The sequence below is a fragment of the Heloderma suspectum genome, chromosome 13 (genome assembly GCF_057233095.1).
Source record: "Heloderma suspectum isolate Gila_16-S chromosome 13, 16-S_ref, whole genome shotgun sequence".
Lineage (NCBI taxonomy): Eukaryota > Metazoa > Chordata > Lepidosauria > Squamata > Helodermatidae > Heloderma > Heloderma suspectum.
The window spans coordinates 12,577,541-12,600,883 of record NC_139470.1 but is presented as its reverse complement, the minus strand read 5'-3'; the positions used below and the strand labels follow the sequence as shown (position 1 = coordinate 12,600,883).

Genomic DNA, 23,343 nt, shown 5'->3' with positions numbered 1-23,343 from the left:
AAACATCAGTGGCCAGAAATATACACCACTGAGCATATTTGATCCCGCTGCGAAGCAACATACGCTTTGCGTGACAAAAGGAACATTCTCCACCCTATGGTGCTTTTCTTTCTTTCTTTTCAGTTCTGTTTCCTTCAAAGCCAGGTGTCCAATTTTCCCATCTGCAGAGAATTTATCTTCGGTAAATAACAATTTGTCTCTTGCGTTTAGAGATGAGTTGGACCATTTCCCTTAATGTTGTGTTTTAGTACTTTTTTAGTTTCAACATATTGCATAACTATCCCTCTTGAGAGGGACATAAATATGTCTTCTAGAAATAAAACAGTATTAGGGCATGAACCAGAGCAAGCAGAATTAAAATAGGCAAGATATTTATATGATCAGATGCAGTTCTTAATTGGTAGATGAGAGATAATTCACATGTAATCCTCTTAATGAAGGACAATGGAATCAAGCATCACTATGCCTGTACTGACCTCCAGTTCAAAGTACTGCTACTAGGAATGCTGGAGAAATACGAGATGGACTAAAACGAGCTTGGATTTCTAAGAATCTGACCTGCAGAATCCGCTGCAGAGCGGCCCCCTCAGGCCATGCAGAGTCTGTGGAATTTTGGATGATTTTTTGTTTTACTCTCCCGAAATTTACGCATATATATTTGTAGGAAAATACGCAAGTTTCTGCAGAGGAAACGTTGAATGGAATGGGGACAATACACTAAATGTTACGTGCTAAGGTAAATTACGTAAATACTTTGGTAAATACTTACGTAATTACTTGCGTATTTTTTGCATGCTGAAAAAAAAAGCATCCATCTGTGGGTGGATGAGGGAACAAAAGGCACTTGACAATCTGCGAAACACAGACGGAGTGGATTTTCTAGTCCGCACATTAGGGGTGGACGAAACTCACTTACCTGTCCTCGAAGTTTTTCGCGGTGGGGGGGAGGCGCTTCGCTGCTCCCCCCATGAAGTTCAGGCCGGGGGGGGAGGCTTGCCGCCTGGCCTGGCCGAAATTCAGGCCGGGGAGGAGGCGCCTCGCCTCGCCCGGCAGCGAACTCAAAAGTTTTTTTTAAAAAAAAATAAACGCCCCCGTGATAAGCTACGTGATGATTAGCGTAGCCTATCACGGCTAGATCTGCAAAGTCAGCCGTGATAGGCTATGTAAATCGTCACGTAGCCTATCACAGGTGACTTAAAAAAAAAAAAAAGCGCGTACGCAAATGGCGACCCCCATAGGGAGCCGCCATTCACGTTCCTTATTTGGTCGCTGTAGTCTACGTAAAGATTTACGTAGACTACGGCGAAAATAAGGGAACGCTATTTGCGTTGCCCTTATTTTCGCTGTAGTCTACGTAATCTTTACGTAGACTACAGCGACCAAATAAGGAATGCGAATGGCGGCTCCCTATGGGGGCCGCCATTAGCCGTACGTGCTTGTTTTTTTTTTAAGTCACCCGTGATAGGCTACGTGACGATTCACATAGCCTATCACGGCTGACTTTGCAAATCTAGCCATGATAGGCTACGTTAATCGTCACGTAGCCTATCACGGGGGCGTTTTTGTTTTTTTTTCTTTGATTGGAATGGCGGCGGCGGCAGCCGGTCAAAAGACCGGCTGCCGCTCCCGCCCCGGACGAACACCCGCCGAACCGCCGGCCGGACCCACCGCCGGGAGGGACATTTGGCAAAGGTAAGTCCCGTCCCGGGGGACGTGCGGGGGGGGTGCGGAGAATTTCTCCCCAAAACTTGTTTGGGGGGCCGAACATGTTGGCGCTCGGCCCCCCGAAGTTTCAGGGAGAAATTCTCTGCTATCCCTACCGCACATCCCTAACTGCTACAGGTCATCATGCCAGGAGAAGCTTCTTCTAGTTCCTGCCCCACTCTGTGCTTCTAATAAGGATACACACCAACACAAAAGGCCACATAATCATTCTCATAGCAGTACCTGGATTTTCTTGCTACAGTAAACAAAGAAATTATTGCACCTAGCTACTTAAGTTGGTCTCTCTGGCAGTAATTATGTTTGCCTGCTTTCCCCCTATACAAACTGCAGGAAAGAGAAAACAACCACCAGCAGCAATTTCTGCCTCCTTTTCTTCAACAGACTAGGGATGAGCAGATTCCCTACCTGCCGGTCCATGGGGAATTCTCCCACGGGGGGTGGGAGGCAATCCGTTCCTCTCCCCGGAATCCGCTTTGGCCAGATCCGCTCCACAGCAATTCCATGGAGCCGCCGGCCAGCTCCGGATTGCCAGCGATACGGCCTCCATGCTGTATCGCTGGCTGAAGGGGACTTGACTGACTGCGGATGCAAATGGCGTCCAAGACGCCATTTGCATCCCTGTTTTACATGATAGGCTACGCAAATATTTGCATAGCCTATTGCATGAATGAAAAGCACGGCCGCCAATGGTGTCCAGGATGCCATTTGCGGCTGTAAAGGTCTTAGTTTAAGCTAAATGCAGCCATTTACAGCTGCATTTACCTTAAACTAAGACCTTTACAGCCGCAAATGGCATCCTGGACACCATTTGCGTCTGCAGTCAGTCTCCTTCAGCCAGTGATACAGCATGGCAGCCGTATCTCTGGCAATCGGGAGCCGGAGGATCCATCCGAAGAGGATTCTGCGGGGAAGCGGAGGTAAGTGTTCCATTCTGCCATGGACTCTGTCTATTCTAAATTCTAAAGAATCCGGCCTCACTGGAGTCCGTGGCAGAATTCTCCGCCATCCCTACAACAGACACAATGTAGTTGGCTGTTCCAAATTAAGGATGTGCGAATTAAATCAAATCAGTCTTTATTGCTGTGGCCAATCGCCATCAGAAAGAGAATGTGTCACATTTCCCTTGGGCCCCCTCTTTCCTGATGCTCTCACACATACAAATAGAGAGGCTTCAGTCTCACACCTTGAATTCATTAGCAACAGGTTCATTACAGATGCAAATCCTCGAAGACTCTCAGGCTACAAAGGAATGACAACAGGGGATCCAAATGGGAGCTACGATGTTGCCTAGTGTTTGACGTGTCCCGCCCTTTCAGTGATGATTCCCTACATCGCCTCTCATGTTTCGCTAACCGGGTAAACCATCTGAGCTCCACCCCTGACATTTCCCTCTTAGCTCTGCACTGTAGTCTAGCATCTCTTAGGTCACAGCCCCCACTCTCCTCTGCCTCCTCCTCCTTGTCCTCCTCCCAGCTTCTCACAGAGGGGGGCAAGGTGGGTGGGCTTCAGGCCTGGCCATCTGGGAGTTAGTAACCTGAGAAGCACACCTACCCATATCTGAACTGGCTTGGGAAAATGCATCCCCTGGTTCGGGCTGTTCCTCTTCTGAATCTAAGCTGCTATCTATCTCCCTGCACTTAGAATCAATCCTGACAGATGTGTGAATCAGCAGAACTTGAGTTCGCCAAAGTTCTCCAAATTCCATCTCAAGGCTCATTCTGACTCAAGTTCGTATGAGAGAGTGAGGTTGTCATGGGGTTTTTTTGCATGAACATCCATGCATATTTTCATGCATATTTTCTAGGGATGCTGCAGAAATTCAAGACTGACTAAAATGAGCTCGGATTTCTAAGACTCCGACCTGCGGAATCTGCTGTGGAATGACCCCAGCAGGCCGTGTGGAGTCCGTGGACTTTCAGATGATTTTCTTTTTTGTGTGTACTTTCCAAAATTTACACATATAAATTGGTAGGAAAATATGTAAGTTTCTGCCGAGAAAATGTTGAATGGAATGGGAGACAATATGCTAAATGTTACGTACGAAGGTAAATTATGTAAACAGTTAAGTAAATACTATTGTAATTATTTCTGTATTTTTCCGCATGACGAAAAAAAAATTTACATCCATCTGTGGGTGGACGATGGAACAAAAGGCAGCTGGCAATCCATGAAACACAGAGTGGATTTTACACAGTCCGTACATCCCTAATATTTTCCAAAATGTATACCTCAGTAGTGTGCATCTTTGGATTGCAGGCTGGGGAATAAAGAGACAAGACATATGTGTATGGTATAAAAACTCAGGCCACATTTATTAAAAATCTGCAAAGGGGAAATACCTGGGCAGGCAACTAAAATATTCCAGCAACTAGCCAGGCAATATATCAGGCAAAACAATATATGCCTGCTGAGTGGCATCTGTAAGATCGTCACCCATCAGGGACTGCCCCATTTGGGGAAGAGAGGTCTTCCCCTGTCACCCTGCCCAGGCCACAAAACAGCAGGTGGGTGAGTTGGCCTTACAGGTAACCCTTATCCCCCCACTGAGGCTGCAAAACCCTGAAGAGGGGGCCTCAGGTATCACCTGTCACCAAAATGGTGCCTCAGAGTGATCTCCATCCCTTTTCACACTAACAGTGCCTGTCCCCACCAGCCTACCTGAAACAAAATGTGACCAAATTAATCTGACAATCAAAACTTAACTAGATTTTCCTATTTAGACACTCCCGCCCCACTTACAGTGTGAGTAGGCAAAAAGAATCATGGCCCTGGACAGTTGGACCATGAGCCAAAAATTCCTGCTTGGCCCCCAAAAGGACAACCAGAAGAATCCACACTGCCTCCAGGGAGGGAGGGGGGGAGCTGTGCTTCAACGAGGCTTCAAAGAGAGGGTCCCCACAGACCAAAATGCCTTGTGAGCCCCTCCCCCCACACCAGCGGCACCATACTGCGAATGTCAGTGGAGATCACCCATGTCTCTTCCTCCCCATCCACCCCTCCCCCGCAGCGGCCTCCCCATGGCCAGGCAAACCAGACACAGGGTAAGGCATATGTACACATTATTCTGCTATTGATTAAAGCGTATTTGTGCACATTTTTCAAAAGTACACATTTCTTCATGCACTTTTTTCAAGCTTGGAAATGTACTGCCCTTGACTGCGGATTGCATCAGAGTTGGTGCAAACTGGGTAAAAATGAGTGGAAACAAATTTCTCATGCATCCCTATTCCAAATGTGTTGAATGTGAGTTGCAACAAACCTGCCAAGATTGATCTACCAGATGAGTCTTGCCTTGTCTAGAAAGGAGAGCTAAAAAAGCAGCAGGTTTGGAGAAACGGGGACTCCCCCTGCTAGGGATGTGCAAACCCACCCCCGGGCACCCGCCCAGCCACCGCTTGCCGTTCCCTGGACCTCACTTGAGTCCCTCCCATGGTCGGCAAGCAGCCCGCACTCACCCTGGTGGCCTCATCAAGCTCCATGGTCGCCATTTTTTGAAAAAGAAAATGTCGATCACAAAATGTGCATATTTTCACATGCACAAAAAATGTGCATTTTTGCAGAAATGTGCATTTTCGCAGATAAATAGGCGTATTTGCAAAATGCACATTTTCGTGCATAATCAAATGTGCGCATTCTTGTGCTCACCATTTTCTTTCATGAAAAATGGAGACCACAGAGCTTGAGGAGGCCACTGGGATGAGTGCAGGCCATCCGTCAAGTGTGGGCAGGGGGAAAGCAAGGGCTCGGTGAGCAGGGCGTGGGGGTGCAGGCAGGGGGGGTTCTGCCAGATTCCCAGATGGAATCAGGCACCCGTGCCATCCCTACCCACTGCTATGGAACTGGGTACAGCCTGTGTGCTTGTTTCTGTGCCTCCATAATTCCTGATCAATTTTTATATATGTAAGCTGGTTATTATGAAGACACCATGTCCCCAACACTCCCTCCTCAAATAACAATTTACCATTGGGGAATTTGAAGGACTTCGGAAAACGTTTGGGGGCTTCATTCTGGCATTGGGAATAGGTTCTGGGCCTAAGCTCTGTTGAAGAATTCTGACCCTAGTAATCTCTCTAGTGAAAATTGGATCAACTCCTGTGAGGTGTGTAAGGGAATTTAGAACAATATCAATGCACTCATTCATATATATATATATATATATATATATATATATATGTACACACACACACACACACGCACATTTGTTGTTCAGTCGTTCAGTCGTGTCCAACTCTTCGTGACCCCATGGACCATAGCACGCCAGGCCTTCCTGTCCTGCGCTCTCTCCTGGAGTGTGCCATATTCATTTACCCTTGTGATACGTTCCATGGGGTTTTCTTGGCAAGAATACTGGAGTGGGTTACCATTTCCTTCTCCAGTGGACCACATTTTGTCAGAAGAACTCTCCGCCATGACCTTGTCAAGGGCTCCTTGGAGGCCTCTCTCAGTCTAATCCAGTAGCCAAGTCCAGACACAGACAAAGGGATTCCTTTCCAAGCTTTATTCTTCTTTTACAACTTAACAACTCTACAGGTAGCAACTAGATCTGAGCAGCAGAGTACCTATGCCCTCAGTTGGAACAGTTGGTCCCCATTTGAAAGGGAATTACTGGCAGACCCCTGAACTTAAGGACTAGGGAGAGTCCCTCCCCTTTTCCCTTGGAGCCTCTGGGCGCACCGGGCACTACACCTCCTTTCTGCGCCCTCCATTTGGCGCTGCTCTCTGCATCGGCGTCGCGCGTCCACCAAGTCTACTTCCTGCACTCGGTCACTCCCTGGACTGCTATCTAAGCTAGGAATGCTGGTGGGAGGAATCTCCGTCAGCTGTGGGCCCTGGGAAAGAGGAGTGCACTCCCCTCCCAGGAGCGACTGCTCTTCCTCAGAATCAGAACTACTCTGGGATTCTATGGGCTCAGTGTCCACCCTGACAGACCTGTCCGTCTTGGGTGGCCCTGCATGGCATAGCTTATCGCTTCACTGAGTTACGCAAGCCCCTTCGCCGAAACAAGGCAGTGATCCATGAAGGGGACACACACACATACATATACATATATGCTCGTGTGTGCATGTGCGTGCATGTGTGTGTGAGTGTGTCTTCAACAGCTAACACCATTAATTGATTTATTTCTCTCTTTTCTTTCTGAATGCTCATGCCTTTGTTTGTAGAATCTCTAGGCATACATCTGCCCAGATTTATGGACACTATTCCCTGATAATGTTTTTCATTAATCAAGTGCAAATTTGGATGGCCAGTGATTTACTACACAACTGGTAGGGGATGTCAAGGGGGAAATAAGCATCATTTTGCAAACAAATGTATAAAAAGGGGTGTAGCATTTTTGTTTGGCCATTTGAGAAATCATTTGTCACCAAAGATGTGAAGTATGTGAGTGTGTGTATGGCGGGGGGAGCTGGACACGGTGCATAGTTTGTTGGTAACTGAGCTTGTATCAGGCAGTGTGAGCATTTGGGATATGATGAAACAGTGCAAACATCCTCCTGATGGATCCAGGGGGAGTACTAATGAATAATGTGTATATGCAACAGACACTTCAATCCCACACCATCTACCTGCAAATTAATATACTTACCACTGGGCAGGTATGGATTTTGTAAAATCCATTACATCTGCATTTCACAGAATGTCAGGTGGCTTTCATTCTGTCAGCCGCTCATTGGTGGGATTGGATTTTTTCCAATTTCTCAGATTTGTGCAAATTTGAACTTCCAAAAATACACAAATCACCCCAAAATGTGCAACCCTTCCCCCAAATTTGCATTTTCATGCTTTAACCTATGGGGGAAATGCACATTTTCAACCAGTTTTTTTTTAAAAAAAAAAATTACCGTTCCACTGCCTCTCCTGCCTGTTCACCTGCTCCTGGAATGGTCAGGGAGATTCTAATATCAACCTCTGTTTCAAGAAGAAAAGAACATTTAATGCATTTATGTTGCTGACTTTATTTATTTATTTATGTATTTATTTATTTTGTCATTTCATTTCATTTCAATACCACCCAATAGCTGAAGCTCTCTGGGCAGTTCACAAAAATTAAAACCAAATGGCACACAATAAAACAATTTAAAATATATAGATCATTAAAACCACAATATAACAATACAACCACAATAAAACCTAGCAGCAGTGCAGGGATTTTAAATACAGATTTAAAACAGCAAAGCTAAAAGTCTAGAAAGCTAAAATGCTAAAATGCCTGGGGAAATAAAAAGGTCTTCACCTGGCGCCAAAAGGAATACAATGTAGGCGCCAGGCGAACCTCACTAGGGAGCTCATTCCAGAGCCAGGGTGCCACAGCAGAAAAAGCCCTCCTCCTAGGAGCCACCCGCCTCACTTCGTTGGGCAGGGGCTCACGGAGAAGGGCCGCTGAGGATGATCTTAAGGTCCAGGCAGGCACATATGGAAGGAGGCGATCCTTCAGATAACCTGGCCCCAAGCCATTAAGGGCTATTAATGTTAATACCAGCACTTTGAATCGGGCCCGGAAATGGACTGGCAGCCAGTGCAGCTGAAAAAGTACTGGCATAATATGAGCTCACTGTCCAGTCCCTGTTAACAATCTTGCTGCCCTATTTTGGACCAGCTGAAGTTTCTGGACCGTTTTCAAATTTTATATGACCATGGGGTGATGCAAAGATGAGCAACCTCCCTGTTTAAGAGCAAAGCATATGGGATTCTTTTCTCCTTAAACAAAGAAAATGTTTCCATTGTGATTTGGTCCAGGAAGGCCATAAGGCCTGTTCCAAAGCCAAATGGGAGCAAGGCTTCCCTCTTAAGTGAAATGCCTCTCGTAAGGCTTCGTTACGGGCAGCAAGAGCTTTCAGCGACAGTATGCCAGTATTTTTTGTAGGGATGTCAGAGAATCTTGCCACGAATCTCAGGGAGGCCGAATGCCAGCGCATTCAGCCCCCCGAAATCAGTGGCGAAACGGCCTGCCCCCCCGCGCCCCCCCCGGGACGGGACTTACCTTGGGCGAATCTTCCTGGCAGCGGCGGCTCCAGCGGCGGTTCGGCGGCGGTTCGGCGGTGGCAGCGGCCGATCTGCTGACTGGCTGCCGCCACCGCCATTTCCAGTAAAAAAAAAAAAAAAGATTTACGTAGCCTATCATGGCTAGATTTTTTTTAAAAAATACCATGATAGGCTACGTAAATGTTTATGTAGCCTATCACGGCTGAGTAAAAAAAACACCAAAAAAACCCGCGCGTACGCAAATGGCGGCGCCCATGGGCACCGCCATTTGCGTTCCTTATTTTGGCACGTCTAGTCTACGTAAACATTTACATAGACTACGGCGAAAATAAGGGGAATGCAAATAGTGTAGTGTCTACGCTATTTGCGTTCCCCTTATTTTCACCGTAGTCTACATAAATGTTTATGTAGACTAGACGTGCCAAAATAAGGAACGCAAATGGCGGCACCCATGAGCGCCGCCATTTGCGTACGCGCTTTTTTTGTTTTTTGTTTTACTCAGCCGTGATAGGCTACGTAAACATTTACGTAGCCTATCACGGCTGACCGCAGGGACACAAATGGCGGCGGCTACTGCCGCCGCCATTTGGGTTCCCGGCTGGCCAGGATTTGGGGGGGAGAGGGGAACGCCTCTCCCCCCTGCCAGAATTTCAGGGGGAGGGACGGAGCACCTCCCCCCCACCTGGAATCAAATTTCGTGAAAAGGTAAGTGACTTTCGTACATCCCTAATTTTTTGGCTTTGGGGGCCCACCCTGTTGGCCTTCGACCCTGCCCCTTTGCCTTTGTCTCTGCCCACCCCTGGAATGCCCCCCCCCCGAGAGCTTCCCCAAACTGGAATTTGGCCCTCGGGCTAAAACAGGTTCTGCATCCATGTTTAAAGGGTTCTTAACATCAGAAGAGCCCTGCTGGATCAGACCCAGGGTCCATCTAGTCCAGCATTCTGTTCACACAGTAGCCAATAGGGATGGCAGAGAATTCCGCCATGGACTCCAATGAGTCCCGGAGTCCATGGCGGAATGGAGCATTTACCTCTGCCTCCCCGCGGAATCTTCTTCAGCTGGATCCTCCAGCTCCAGATTGCCAGCGATACGGCCACCAAGCCATATCGCTGGCTGAAGGGGACTGACTGCAGATGCAAATGGCTTCCAGGACACCATTAGCGGCCGTAAACGTCTTAGTTTGAGGTAAATGCAGCTGTAAATGTCTGCATTAAGCTTAAACTAAAACCTTTACGGCCTGGAATTTGTCCAACCTCCTTTTAAAACCATCCAATGGTCCTGGACGCCATTTGCAGCCCTGTTTTTTCACGCGATAGGCTACGCAAATATTTGCATAGCCTATCACGTGAATGAAAAGCAGGGATGCAAATGGCATCCAGGATGCCATTTGTGGCCGTAAAGGTCTTAAAATTAAATGCAGACATTTACGGCTGTATTTTCCTTAAACTAAGACCTTTACAGCCACAAATGGTGTCCTGGAATCCATTTGCATCCACAGTCAGTCAATACCCCTCAGCCAGTGATACAGCATGGCAGCTGTATCGCTGGCACTTCGGAGATGGCCGGCGGCTCCGCAGAATCGCCGCGGAGTGGAGCCGGCCAAAGAGGATTCCGGGGGGGAGGAACGGAGCGCCCCCCCCCGTGCGGGTGGATTCCTCATGGACCAGCAGGTAGGGAATCCACCCATCCCTGGGGGCCAACCAGCTATCAATCAGTCCAGTAACCCACAAGCAGGACATGAGTGCAACAGTTCCCTCCCACCCATGTTCTCCAGCAGAACATAGTTAAACTATGGAACTCGCTACCACAGGTCATAGTGATGGGCAGCAATTTGGATGGTTTTAAAAGGAGGCTGGACAAATTCCTGGAGGAGAAGGCCATCAATGACTACTAGTCTTGATGGCTATGTGCTACCTCCAGTACCAGAGGCAGCTAGCCTATGTACACCAGTTGCTGGGGAGCATGGGTGGGAGGGTGCTGTTGCACTTGTGTCCTACTTCTGGGTTTCCCATGGGCAGCTTGTTGGCTGCTGCGTGAACAGAATGCTGGACTAGATGGACCCTGGGTCTGATCCAGCATGGCTCTTATTATCAAATAATCTGATTGGACTTCACCTGTATGAAAGGCTAGCCTTTTTGATCCCCATATTACAGACAGAGGGACTGAGATTTTGAGACAACATCTTGCCTGAAGAGTTTATACTGGATGTGAGATTTGAACGTGAATTTCCAGTCTCATTAGGAACATACAAAACTGTTTTACACCAGGCCGGGCTATTTCTCCATCTAGCCCAGGATTGCCTATTCTAACTTACACTACCACTTCAGAGTGTCAGATGTTTATCTGCTGCATGGAAGGGATTTTATTTATTTCATTTCTATACCACCCAATAGCCAAAGGTCTCTGGGCGGTTCACAAAGGACATGTGCACCCTCTACGCTACGGCTACCACCCCAGCTCCCACATACCCACATCGCTTCATTCCTCCCTTGTTTTTTCTTCACACTCTCGCAGGTCTGGCAGTGTGGGGGAAGCATGGAGGTGCTGCCTTGCTCCCGAGTGGCCCATATCGAGCGCACAAAGAAACCTTACAACAATGACATTGATTACTACGCAAAGCGCAATGCCTTGCGCGCAGCCGAAGTCTGGATGGATGACTTCAAGTCACATGTCTACATGGCATGGAACATACCAATGACGGTAAGGTGAGGTGCAGGGATGTTTCCAAAGTGGGGACATTCGAGGGACTTGTTCCTTGCATGTTTCGATATGAACTGACCTGAGCTGTATGTCCCAGATTCAGGTGCAGTTCAGAACACAGCTACCCACTGTGTTTTGCACACTCCGAATGAGATGATGCAACTCTTGCCTCAAGGAACAATACTAAAGTGCATATAAAAATGCATATTTTAGGATGATATACATTTAGAAATGCAAACGAGAAAATGTGATAAAAAATAAGTGTTTAAATATAGATTTTCATGTGGATTTTTTTAAAATAACAAAACATGCGGTTTTTTTAAGAAATGGGATGCAGCATTCTCAGGAATGAATACATGTGAAACTGGCATAAAGCAGCAATAGGCTGAGGCCTGTGTCTTCTGATCTAAATGGGCTAATGTCAGAAAGAGAGATGGTGGAAAACACCAGAAGAATGTCAGTCTAGAAGCCTTGGACTTGGAAGAACCAGTTTGTTTCTCATGGAGCTCCTAAGACAGGAGTAGGCTACCTAATATCCTCCAGATGCTTTGGGTTACAGCTCTCATCATCCCCAGCCAGAATGGCCAATGGTCAGGAATTATGGGAGTTGTAGTCCTAAACCTCTGGAGGGCACTGGGTTGACTACTTCCCATCTAGGATATCCTGGTGTAATATTTATTTATTTTCCATTTCCAGCTAGCCCTGTCCTGAATGGCATATGTTATTCTAACGTTTCCTCCCACTTGGATATGTATGCATGTATGTATGTATGTATTACATTCATATCCCACCTTTTTTCCTCTTTAAGGAATCCAAGGCAGCGTACATAATCCTCCTCCTTTCCATTTTAGCCTCACAACAACAACTCTGTGAGGTGGGTTGGGCTGAGAGCCTGTGACTGGCCCAAAGTCACCCAGCGAGCTTCCATGGCCGAGTGGGGACTAGAACCCGGTTCTTCCGGCTCCCAGTCCAACACTCTAGCCACTGCACCACAATGGCTCTCCTAATCCAACACACACACGCATGCATGCGCGTGCGCGCACACACACACACTTTTTACCCTCTTTACAGCTACCTTTCCTCTCACTTATTAAATCTGGCATCTCCAAACACAACTGAAACATCAATGTATTCTACAGTTTCACATACAATGTGAAGCAGATCTAACACAGTGGTGAAGATGCATGAGCTGGTACATGTTCAGACACACTTTCTGTCCAGTGTCTTTGTAGAGGAAAAATGGTCCCACCTAATAATACATGGTATGGGAGGCAAAATTTAATGAGAGCTAGGCTCGAGATGTTTAAAAAGGCCATTGCATCAAATCTCATGAAAACATTCCATCTCCTCTTTGCGATTACTTCTGTATGGTCATTTCCCCCTGTTGAGCTATAAAGCAGGCCTTTAGGGTAAGAGAAATAAAAAAACGCATTGCTTTATCAGACATAAACCAACCATGGTACATTAAAGCTTACCTTCAAGAACATAATATATTTTTTTAAAATAACAATTTTGAGAAATAAAATGGCAATCGCAAAAATGTGCATATTTGCATATGCAGAAATGCGCGTTTTGTGAATGCACATATTTGCGTTTGTGCAAAAATGCTCATTTCTGCAAAAATGTGCATTTTCGCACCTACACAAATGTGCACATTTTGCGATCACCATTTTATTTCTCAAAAATGGTGGCTGTGGAGCTCAACGGGGCCACCGGGGTGAGTGCGGGCTGCTTGCCGAGCGCACGGGGGGCTCGAGTGTGGTCCGGGGACTGGCGAGCGGAGGCAGGGGCTGGGTGGGCACTCAGAGAACCCAGGAGGGGGTGGGTTCACACATCCCTAAGCTCAACACATACAGCCCATGGAGAGCTGCACTTTACATTGAAGGGAATGGGGACACTTGGTCACACACCAGAGCTCCAGATACTCATCAAGCTCATCCAGGACATGGGGGCGCGGGGGAGTTGCTGTGGTGTGTTGCTTCAAACTCAAGATGAATCTATCTGCAGTGCATTTTTTAAAACAAGTTGGCTTTTTCATACACCTGTATTGGTTTGTCTGTATGTTCCTCTCTTACAGACAATAAATGGAATCCTGTCATATTCAGCTTAGTTGAATTTTCATATATCAGTACTTTCCCCCCAGTTTTGGATCCTCTGCTTTCCTTCCCCCTCCCCTTTCTGCTACTGAGAGTTCATTAATATTTATTTCTTGTTCTCAAACATAGCCATAGACTGTACAGCTACTTACACACCAAGAGAGGTGAAGGGGGGAGCTGTGGGCAGGTGGAGGAATCAGCTTGTAAACAAAATGAGCACTGAAAGCTATTGAAGTAATGAAATCGACTGTAAATCTGGCCTAATAGAATTTCCGTCTTTATCTGTCCCTGCCTTCACAGAACCCCGGAGTTGACTTCGGCGATGTTTCTGAAAGGGTCGCTTTGCGGCAACGTCTTCAGTGCCGGAGTTTTAAGTGGTACTTGCAGAATGTCTATCCTGAAATGAGGATTTACAATAACACCATCACTTATGGAGAGGTAACGTATGGTCCTGGGCACACGAGATATCTCTGCATTGATAGGATCAGGGCTCCAGATGTTTCTGGAGGGCCACACGTTCCCCAAGTCCCATCAGCCTCAGCCAACACAGTGTTCAGGATGAACCAAACTTTAGACTGGAGAAATTCTCAAAGGTCAAGACAAATCGAACATAGGATTGGAAAAATGAGAAATGGAGAGAACCTGAAATAGATTCATCCATACCCAGTGAAATTGTGCCTGTCATTTGCCCCTGCAACATCTGCATGGCTGCCTGGGGCATTCTGGGAGTTGTAGGAATTTTTTTCTGTCTAAACATGCATGGGATTGTGCACTAAACAAGTGCATTATATAAACTGAGTCCCAGTATAAATGCTTCTGTCCCAGAAAGAAGACAGATTTCTAAGATCATTCACATTTAACAGAAAACCCTGACATTGCTTAGCTAAGTTAAAGTTACATCTGGAGGTGACTGAATGCTTGTTGCTGTTTTTCTTCCTCTGGTGGTTATTCGAATGTCTCAGATCATCTGCGCCAATGCAAAGAGGGACTGCAGGCTTTCTCAGGACAAAACTGAGCAGTGCCTTAATAGAGCTATCTGCAGCTTGCAGGGAAAAAAACAAGCTTCCAGGCAGCTCCCTCTGGCGGGTGGGGGGGAGCAGTTAGCTGGCAGGGGCGGCTAGCTATGAAACCCAAGTCGTGTCAGTTATGTGAGACTTCCTGCGGCTTAGCTGCTGACAGGATGTCAGTTTCCACTGAGCAGTCAAAAGGAAGGTCCTTCAATCCAAGCTGAATCTCTTTTTTGACACCCACAAAGGAAAAAGATGTACATCATTTGAATGATGTACATCAGCCTGGGTCCAGTCATCCTACGTGTCATAATACACATTTATGTCATGTTGCCTCCAGCCCAGGATGTTCTTAGCACTTTGCATCCATTGTCTCCAAGAACACAGTCATGGCTGGGGTGGGATGGGAGCAGGTTGCTCAGAGAGTTTGGCCCCTCTCTGAATATTCAGCTGCAACCCGATGTAAAGAAGGCGGCAATCCTGCGCAGTCCTATTACTTGTTTTAAGCGTGCATAGCATGCACTTCTCTTACTTGCAGAGAAATAAGAGGAAGTTGTGTGGGAAGAATTCTACCCAAGCATTCACTAAGTAGTAATAATGGATTGGATCCAGGATTGGACTTCCATGAATCATAGAATCATAGAATCATAGAATCATGGAATCATGGAATCATGGAATCATAGAACAGAAGGGTTGGAAGGGGCCTATAAGACCATTGAGTCCAACCCCCTGCTCAATGCAGGAATCTACATCCCTGACAGATGCCTATCCAGCCTCATCTTGAATGCCTCCAGTGTGGGAGAGCCCACCACCTCCCTAGGTAATTGGTTCCATTGTCATATTGCTCTAACAGTCAGGAAGTTTTTCCTGATGTTCAGCTGGAATCTGGCTTCCTGCAACTTGAGCCCATTGTTCCACATCCTTCACTCTGGGATGATCAAGAAGAGGTCCTGGCCTTCCTCTCTGTGACAACCTTTCAAGTACTTGAAGAGCGCTATCATATCTCCCCTCAGTCTTCTCTTCTCAAGGCTAAATATGCCCAATTCTTTCAGTCTCTCCTCATACGGCTTTGTTTCCAGTCCCCTGATCATCTTCATTGCCCTCCTCTGAACCCTCTCCAGTTTGTCTTCATCCTTCTTAAACTGGACACGGTACTCAAGATGAGGCCTAATGAGAGGAAGGAACCTTGTGCAAGAGCAAGGGCTCCACTCATGGAAGATCTCTCAACCCAGGCTGGGATGCTGCTATGGGAAGGAAGTCCACTTCTGAGAGCATCGTTGAACCAGTGCCACTCTGGATCCAACTCAATAACTTTCAATATACTAACTGGGGAGGGATGAACGAGTGATGTTTGAGATCACTAGAATTCTCCAAACATCATCTCACTGCTCATCTCATGGAACCATAGAACCATAGAACCATAGAATCATAGAATAGTAGAGTTGGAAGGGGCCTGTTAACACTATCGAGTCCAACCCCCTACTCAGTGCAGGAATCCAAGCCAAAGCATCCCTGATTCCTGTTTGCATCTGTGATCGCTGCTCACTCTGCGCAAATGGGAAAATTGCATGAATTGAGCCACAATCAATTGAGAAGTTTGCACAAATTCCCCCCAATTTATGCCATTTTCCCCATTTGTGCAACTTTTCCCCATATACCAAAGTGGGGCTGATTCAGTCCACAGAGGAAGTTTGCACAATGACAAATTAAGACATTTGCACCAGATCGAACTGGGAAAGGAGCACAAATTGAATGCAAACGTATGTTCAGCAATTGGCAAACATTTCTGGTGGACATGTGCTCAATATCTCGTACAGGGCTTCAAACGGGGCACGCTTGCATATTTTCTGAGCAAAAATGAAATTCTCATATATCCCTAATACTAAGTGATCTGCAACTTATACGGTAGGACAGTATTACGAATCGCACATCACAGATAGATGTGGGGGTGGCAAGGCAGAGATTATAATTGCTTGCTTAAGGTCAAGTAATGAGTTTGTGGCTAATTTTAGGTAAGAACTGAAGACCTGGGGCCTAATTACAGTTATGTTAATTATGTGATTAGCAATCATGTCATTGGTATATATATATATATATCAGCTGCATGGTTGGGGTGGTGATTCTCCTGTATAACACAGTGCGTGAGGAGGAAAGGTTTAAACCTTTTCTCCCCAGCCTTGATATCAGTGAAAATTACTCCCCGTTGCATAGGGATGTATCAGAATTTCGTTCCTGTTTGCAAATCATGCCAACGTGTCAGTTCACAAGCCCAAACAGGAAAACAAGCATGAACATGATTCTCCTTAAGTTTTTTCCAATTTCCTGAACTTGTGTTCAAACTTGCAAGTGTGCACTTGAAATTTCAGGAAGTGTGCATTTGCGCAAATAAGCACTTGGACAAGCGTGCAGTTTTAGAAATCCCCCTAAAGTCCAAATGTTCACATCTTACTCTATGGGGGAAAGTGCACTTTTTTTTCCAAGTGAGAAAAACATGCATGTTTAAAGTAATGTTATTTTTTTTTTCAATTGGGAAAAGTTGCTCATTATTAAAAATGTGCATTTTCCCAATCAAAAAAACAAAAGAAAACCTCTCATTGATGTCTGGAAATGCAAATGAGGCAAAACAAGATTCGAGGACGACTTTGAAGAACCTCCACAAGCTCTAATATTGATGTTCGCCCATCTCTATGGCCATGCATGACAATTAGCATTAGGGGGGGAAATCTCCCATTGCTACCAATGATTAGGGATGTCAGGTTTCCGTAACAGAACCAAACAAGTTTGGATTTTCATGAATCTGACCCATGGATTCCACAGCGGACAACCTTTCCCCCTATCAGGCAGGTTCCACAGACTTGCAGGTTGTTTTTCTAACTTTCCTGAATTTTCCACAAATTTTGTCACAGAAAAATACACAAAATAAAAAAAAGCCAGAAATGTGCATTCCCCCTTGGGCTAAAGTGTGAAAATATGCATTTGGGGGGAATGTGCACATTTTTGCACGTGCACATTTACACAAAGGTGTGCGTGTGAAAAAGCAAATTTGTGCAAATTCAGAAACAAAAAAATCCTGTTCCAGCAATGAGTGAGTAGATGACAGAATGAAAGGTGCCTGATAATCTGTGACACACAGAATGGGTTTTAGAGAATCTGTACATCACTATCAATTAGAGGTTTTTTCCCCCTAGTGCTAATTGCTATGCAGGGGGTGGGAATTTCCCCTGATATTACACACGAGGAGGGAAGGCTTCAAATTTCCCTTCCCATGAACTGCATTCCAGAGGACAACCCCCACCCCCCTGCCCAGTATCATCTTCATCTTAAATCCACAATGTCATTGCTAATTGCATCATTAGTATGGCATGTAGCCGGGCCAGGACTCTGTCATGGGTGGACTACTGCACCTGTGATTTGAGAGGAAAATTATGAATACATTTCTAATCACTGATCCACCTTCCCCATTATTTTTGTTCTTAGTGAGAAAGAACTTGTGGTTTTCTCCAGGCTCCAGCAGCTGCAGTGACAGAATATGTTGAGGTGGACATAAAAACATACCGAGAGGGCTGTAAAAATGTATTTTCTACCAAGAAAAGTTGCAATTCTTTTTAAGGCTGAGCCATAAAATCCCCCTCATCTCTTTATATCTGAATCACACACTTGTCATAAACAAAGTCTGCCACCACTTAACAGTTGTCATGTTTTAATTGACAGAAGCTTGGGATCATGGGATGCATAGCCTCGGACCTTGGCAGATGACCGTCAGGCAGTATTTATTATATCACCATTCAAAGCAGAGAGGGACCAAGAGAGCTTCAACGATTGCACCCACTGAGAAACATTTGACCTTGGATAGTATTTATGTATTTATTTTTGTAGCTATTTCTATTTTTGCTCCTCAATTACTTCCCAGGGCAGCTCACAGTACAAAGATTTCAAAAAGAAAATGAGAACATAAGAAAGGCCATGCTGGATCAGACCAAAGTTCCATCTAGTCCAGCATTCTGTGCACATAGTGGCCAGCCATGGGAAACCCACAAGCAGGACATGAGTGCAACAGCACCCTCCCACCCATGTTCCCCAGAAACTGGGTGTACGTTGGCATATTGCCTCCGACACTGGACATAGCGTAGAGCCATTGGGACTAGTAGCCATTGATGGCCTTCCCCTCCTCCATGAGCACCCTCCTCCATCCTAAGCCTCTGAATTGGTGGCCATCACTATGACTTGTGGCACTGAATTCCATAATTTGACTATGCACTGTGTGAAGAAGTCTTTCATCTTATCTCTCCTGAATCTCCCACCAACCAGCTTCATGGGAGGACCAAGGTTATGAGAGATTATGAGAGATGGAGAAAAATGTCTCCATCAGTCGAAGCAGAACGATCTATCAGAAAATGGCAGTATAGCATCAATCAGCATAGGTTTCTGTTTCTGTTTCAGTTTTTCATATTATAAAACAGGGCTCAGAACCCAGTGGCCCTCCAGATGTTGCTGGACTACAATTCCCATCATCCCTGACATAGGAACATAGGAAGCTGCCTTATACTGAGTCAGACCCTTTGTCCATCTAGCCCAGTATTGTCGACACTGACTGGCAGCAATGGCCCTACAGCGTTTGAGGCAGTTTTCCCTGTCCTACATGTAGAATCATAGAATAGTAGGGTTGGAAGGGGCCTACAAGACCATTGAGTCCAACCCCCTGCTCAATGCAGGAATCCAAGTCAGAGCATCCCTGACAGATGGCTGTTGGGGATTGAACCTGGGACTTTCCACATGCAAAGCAGGGGCTCTACCTGTGAGCTACACCCCCTCCCTAAAAAGGAAGTTGGTATATTGGTCCATCCAGCCCAGTATTGTTGACACTGACTGGCAGCGGTTCTCCAGGGTTTCAGGCAGGAGTTTTTCCAGCCCTACCTGAAGATGCTGGGGAGTGAGCCTGGGACCTTTTGTGCAATACCACTGAGCCTCAGCCCTTGGCCCATTGAGCATACTAGCTGGGCCTGATGGGATTTGGAGTCCAACAACATCTGGAAGGCTGTTGTTATAAGTAAACAAAACACAGATCAACACATAAATACACCTATTGTAGATACATAAATAAACACATAAATAAGCCAGTGTGGCGTAGTGGAAAGAGTGTTCGACTAGGAGCTGGGAGATCCGGGTTCTAGTCCCCACTCAGCCATGCTCAGTGGGTGACTTTGGGCCAGTCACAGACTCTCAGCCCAACCCACCTCACAGGGTTGTTGTTGTGAGGATAAAATGGAGAGGAGGAGGATAATGTACACCGCCTTGGGTTCCTTGCAAGAGGAAAAAAGGCGGGGTATAAATGCAATAAATAATACTGAAGATTTGAGAAGAAACTCCTACAAACATAAAATCAGTGCCTACCTTCAGTCTCATAATCCTATTAAATACCAAACAGCCCATTTTGCCCATTGTTTTGTCACCAGGCAATGGCTCTTTTGGGATATTCAGAAGCAAGGAAGGAACATACCACTGAGTGAAGGAAAGATGTTTATTTAGCTAAAACAGGCTAATAAAGCAAGACATTACAATTCAAGATTAATAAGCTTGTGCCCCTCCAGCTACTGGGAGTCCCTTCCAGCAACGGGTGTGCCCCAAGAATCAGCCTGGCTTGTACACAGCACTTTTGCAATCAGTCTGAGTCCCAGGGAGTCATATACTAACGTACTGGCCTGGTGGCCTGATTCTGTCGGGTCCTGGCCAACGTTAGATTCTTTTGATACTAAGATGAAACGAAGCCACTAGTGCAAAAGGATGACCATTTGTTGGTAGAAAATGGATGCAGACTAAATATGCAAAGAAGGCTTGCATCTCTCTTCAGCCCATGCACAGCTGAATTGTCTGTCTGGGCCCCTCAAGAGACAGACGGGAAACCGTTCCATGACCATACAAGTTCTCCAAGCTGACAGCACATGTTGCCTCTTGGAGTGGGACCAACTTGGCATGGTTTGAATAATGCTCACATACCTTCTCTTACATGCCCAAGTGGGTGTGTAAAGCATCATGGCCAAAGCAACAGGCCCCAGCGTTTAGGGTCTGTGTTTCGTGGATCGTCAGACGCCTTTTGCTCCGTCATCTGTCGACAGCCAGATGCAAATTAATTTTTTTTCTGTTGTGTGGAAAAATACACAAATAATTATGTAAGTATTTATGTAAGTATTTACATAATTTACCTTAGTACGTGACATGTAGGATATTGTCTCCCCATTCCATTCAACATTTCCTCAGCAGAAACTTACATATTTTCCTACGAATTTATACGCGTAAATTTTGGGAAAGTGAAAAACTCATCCGAAAGTCCACGGACTCTGCGCAGCCTGAGAGGATGACTCCACAGCAGATTCTGTAGGTTGGATTCTTAGAAATCCGAGCTCATGATTTTAGTACATCTTGAATTTGTCCAGCATCCCTACCAACATTCCGACCTAGGCTCTGAAGCTTCCCAGCTCTTCATGGAGACATAACACTGTGCTCTTATCTGAGGGACCAGAGTGACTTGGCAAGAATCAGACAGCTTCAAATTTGTTGATGTATAGAGTTGGCCTTGTCTGACACCAGCCCTCCTGTGTAGGACAGCCTACTTAATTACCTGGAAGCTGCCTTCTATATAATGCTAACACAGGCCTCTATGCCCTTAATGAACTGTGCAGAACATGTGGACACGCCCTATACACCATCTTCCGATGTAACCCACGACAACTATTCCCTTGATCCCTCCCATTCTGAACATGGGCTCATGACTTCATACATTCTGCAGGGGGGAACACTGGCCCTAATAATGGGCAGGCTGCAGAGCCCAGAAGATAACGTTCTTCTCCGCCTTTCTAAGCCACAAGTAGAACACCTTGAGATTCTGCCAGAAGTTTCTTTGTGTTGAACAAAGCATCAAGAGATTCTCTGGGAACTAACATAGCTAATCCTCACCCCACCCCGATGAACAGGCACAACGGCACTGTTGATATGGGCAAAAGAACTGGTGCACCACTGAATCCTCGTTATACAATGGTCTTCCTCATTTCCACTACACGGCCACAGCCGTTACGCCATTTATCCAGCAGTTTCTTCATGTACGCTTTTAAAATGTTTATAAACAGTTAAAATTCATATCACAGAATAGATATTCTAGCACAGGTCTCCATGTTTCACCATTATTATTATTATTATTATTATTATTATTAACCTCTCTTCTTTGGGATTATACCTGATATCTGATCAGCAATCATTTTAACCAGCAGAGATAAAACAAGTGAATTAAAACAACTGGGGAAATGGGGTGGGGATGGTCTCCTGGTGCTGAAATGACTTTAACATGGGTCAGCATGCAGAACTGATCCCTCTGGCCCACCAGGGTTCCCCAACTGGTCACAGCCTCTTCTCCTTGCCCCACCCGCTTTTTTCTGACTACTGATAGTTTGGTGACTTCAAAACTTTTGTCAGCCCTGCCCCTCTAAAAGTTTGAACCCCCTGAAAGAGGTTCAAAACTCCTGCTTTAGGCAATGCTCAAGGAGTGATGATGAACTGCAGCCAAGAGATGGAATTCAGATTTCTCATCAGTGTTAATATGAGCAGTATTTGGACCAAGCTGCTTGCAATGCATCTTACACTGCTTCATCATCTCTCATGCCATAGTCCACAAATAAAATGCTTCATGTTATCAGTCTTCGTAAAAAACAAACAAAAAAAACCCTGCTGCCTGCAAGGATAATCTGTACGCGCCTTCATACAAGGAGAAACCAGCTGTCAAGCTCCTAACAGATACACAAAAGAAGGATTAATGGGGTGTCAGGTGGAGCGAATGAGTGCATTTTTCTTCCCTTAAAGTACCCCGATAATGGTTCTCATCCTTCAGCCTTCCCTAATCTGTTGCCCTCCAGGTGTCTTGGACTTCAACTCAAATCAGCCCCAGCCAGCATGACCAATGGTCAAGGATGCTGGGAGCTGTAGTCCAACACATCTGGAGGGTGGAGCATGCCTTCCATTTGTTTAAATATTTCTAGGCTGCCTTGTAGGGCAAAACCCCGACAAGGTGGCTTACAGAAAACAACCATAACATACATACATATATATATATATATATATATATATATATATATATATATATATAAAACCTTTCAGTAAAAACAAACATTTAAAACACAGGCCAGCAAGATAACCTTTCAGTAAAAACAAACATTTAAAACACAGGCCAGCAATGCCAACCATAATTGACTAAGGCCGCAATCTTATACTGACTTCCCTGGGAGTCAGCCCTATTGAACTCAGTGGGCCTTACATTTGAGAAGACATGTCTAGGACTGCATCACAGTGCAAGCCTGGAACTGTCTACATAGAAGTAAGCCCCGCTGAGTTCAATGGTGCTTTCTCACAGGTTCACACATCTGGGATTGCAGCCTAAAACAGCTTTAAACAGTTTCAAACCAGCAGAATTGGAAATCCTTTAAGGAACAGCATTCCCCAAATAAGTGGATTTTAAAGGCACGTTCAAAAGCCTGTACTGATAGCCATATGCAAATCACTTGGCACGGAGTTCCACTAATGTGGGGCTACCACCGAGAAGGCCCTGTCTCTCATACCCACCATTCTGATCCAAAAACAATAAATAAAAGGAATTGGGGAAGCTCACTCATCCCTACTAGTCAACTTGCTAATCCAGTATAAAATCTGGATGGGCTATCCAACACCTTCTCAGTGTTACACTGGAACACAGGCTAGGATCTTGGAATGGATGAGCAAAGGGCTGGATGTGCCTGATCTCGTCTGATCTCGGAAGCTAAGCAGGGTCAGCCTTGGTTAGTACTTGGATG

At 45.7% G+C, this 23,343-nt stretch overlaps 1 protein-coding gene across 1 annotated transcript in view; it reads left to right on the top strand.

The window, feature by feature from the left end:
* Positions 1 to 23,343, top strand: part of GALNT9 (polypeptide N-acetylgalactosaminyltransferase 9) — a 271,130-nt gene that overhangs the window by 221,408 nt on the left and 26,379 nt on the right. Inside the window, exons 7-8 of the mRNA XM_084820326.1 lie at positions 11,224 to 11,409; positions 13,806 to 13,943. Of these exons, the coding sequence (XP_084676452.1) occupies positions 11,224 to 11,409; positions 13,806 to 13,943 (324 nt within the window). The remainder of the gene's footprint in view (positions 1 to 11,223; positions 11,410 to 13,805; positions 13,944 to 23,343) is intronic.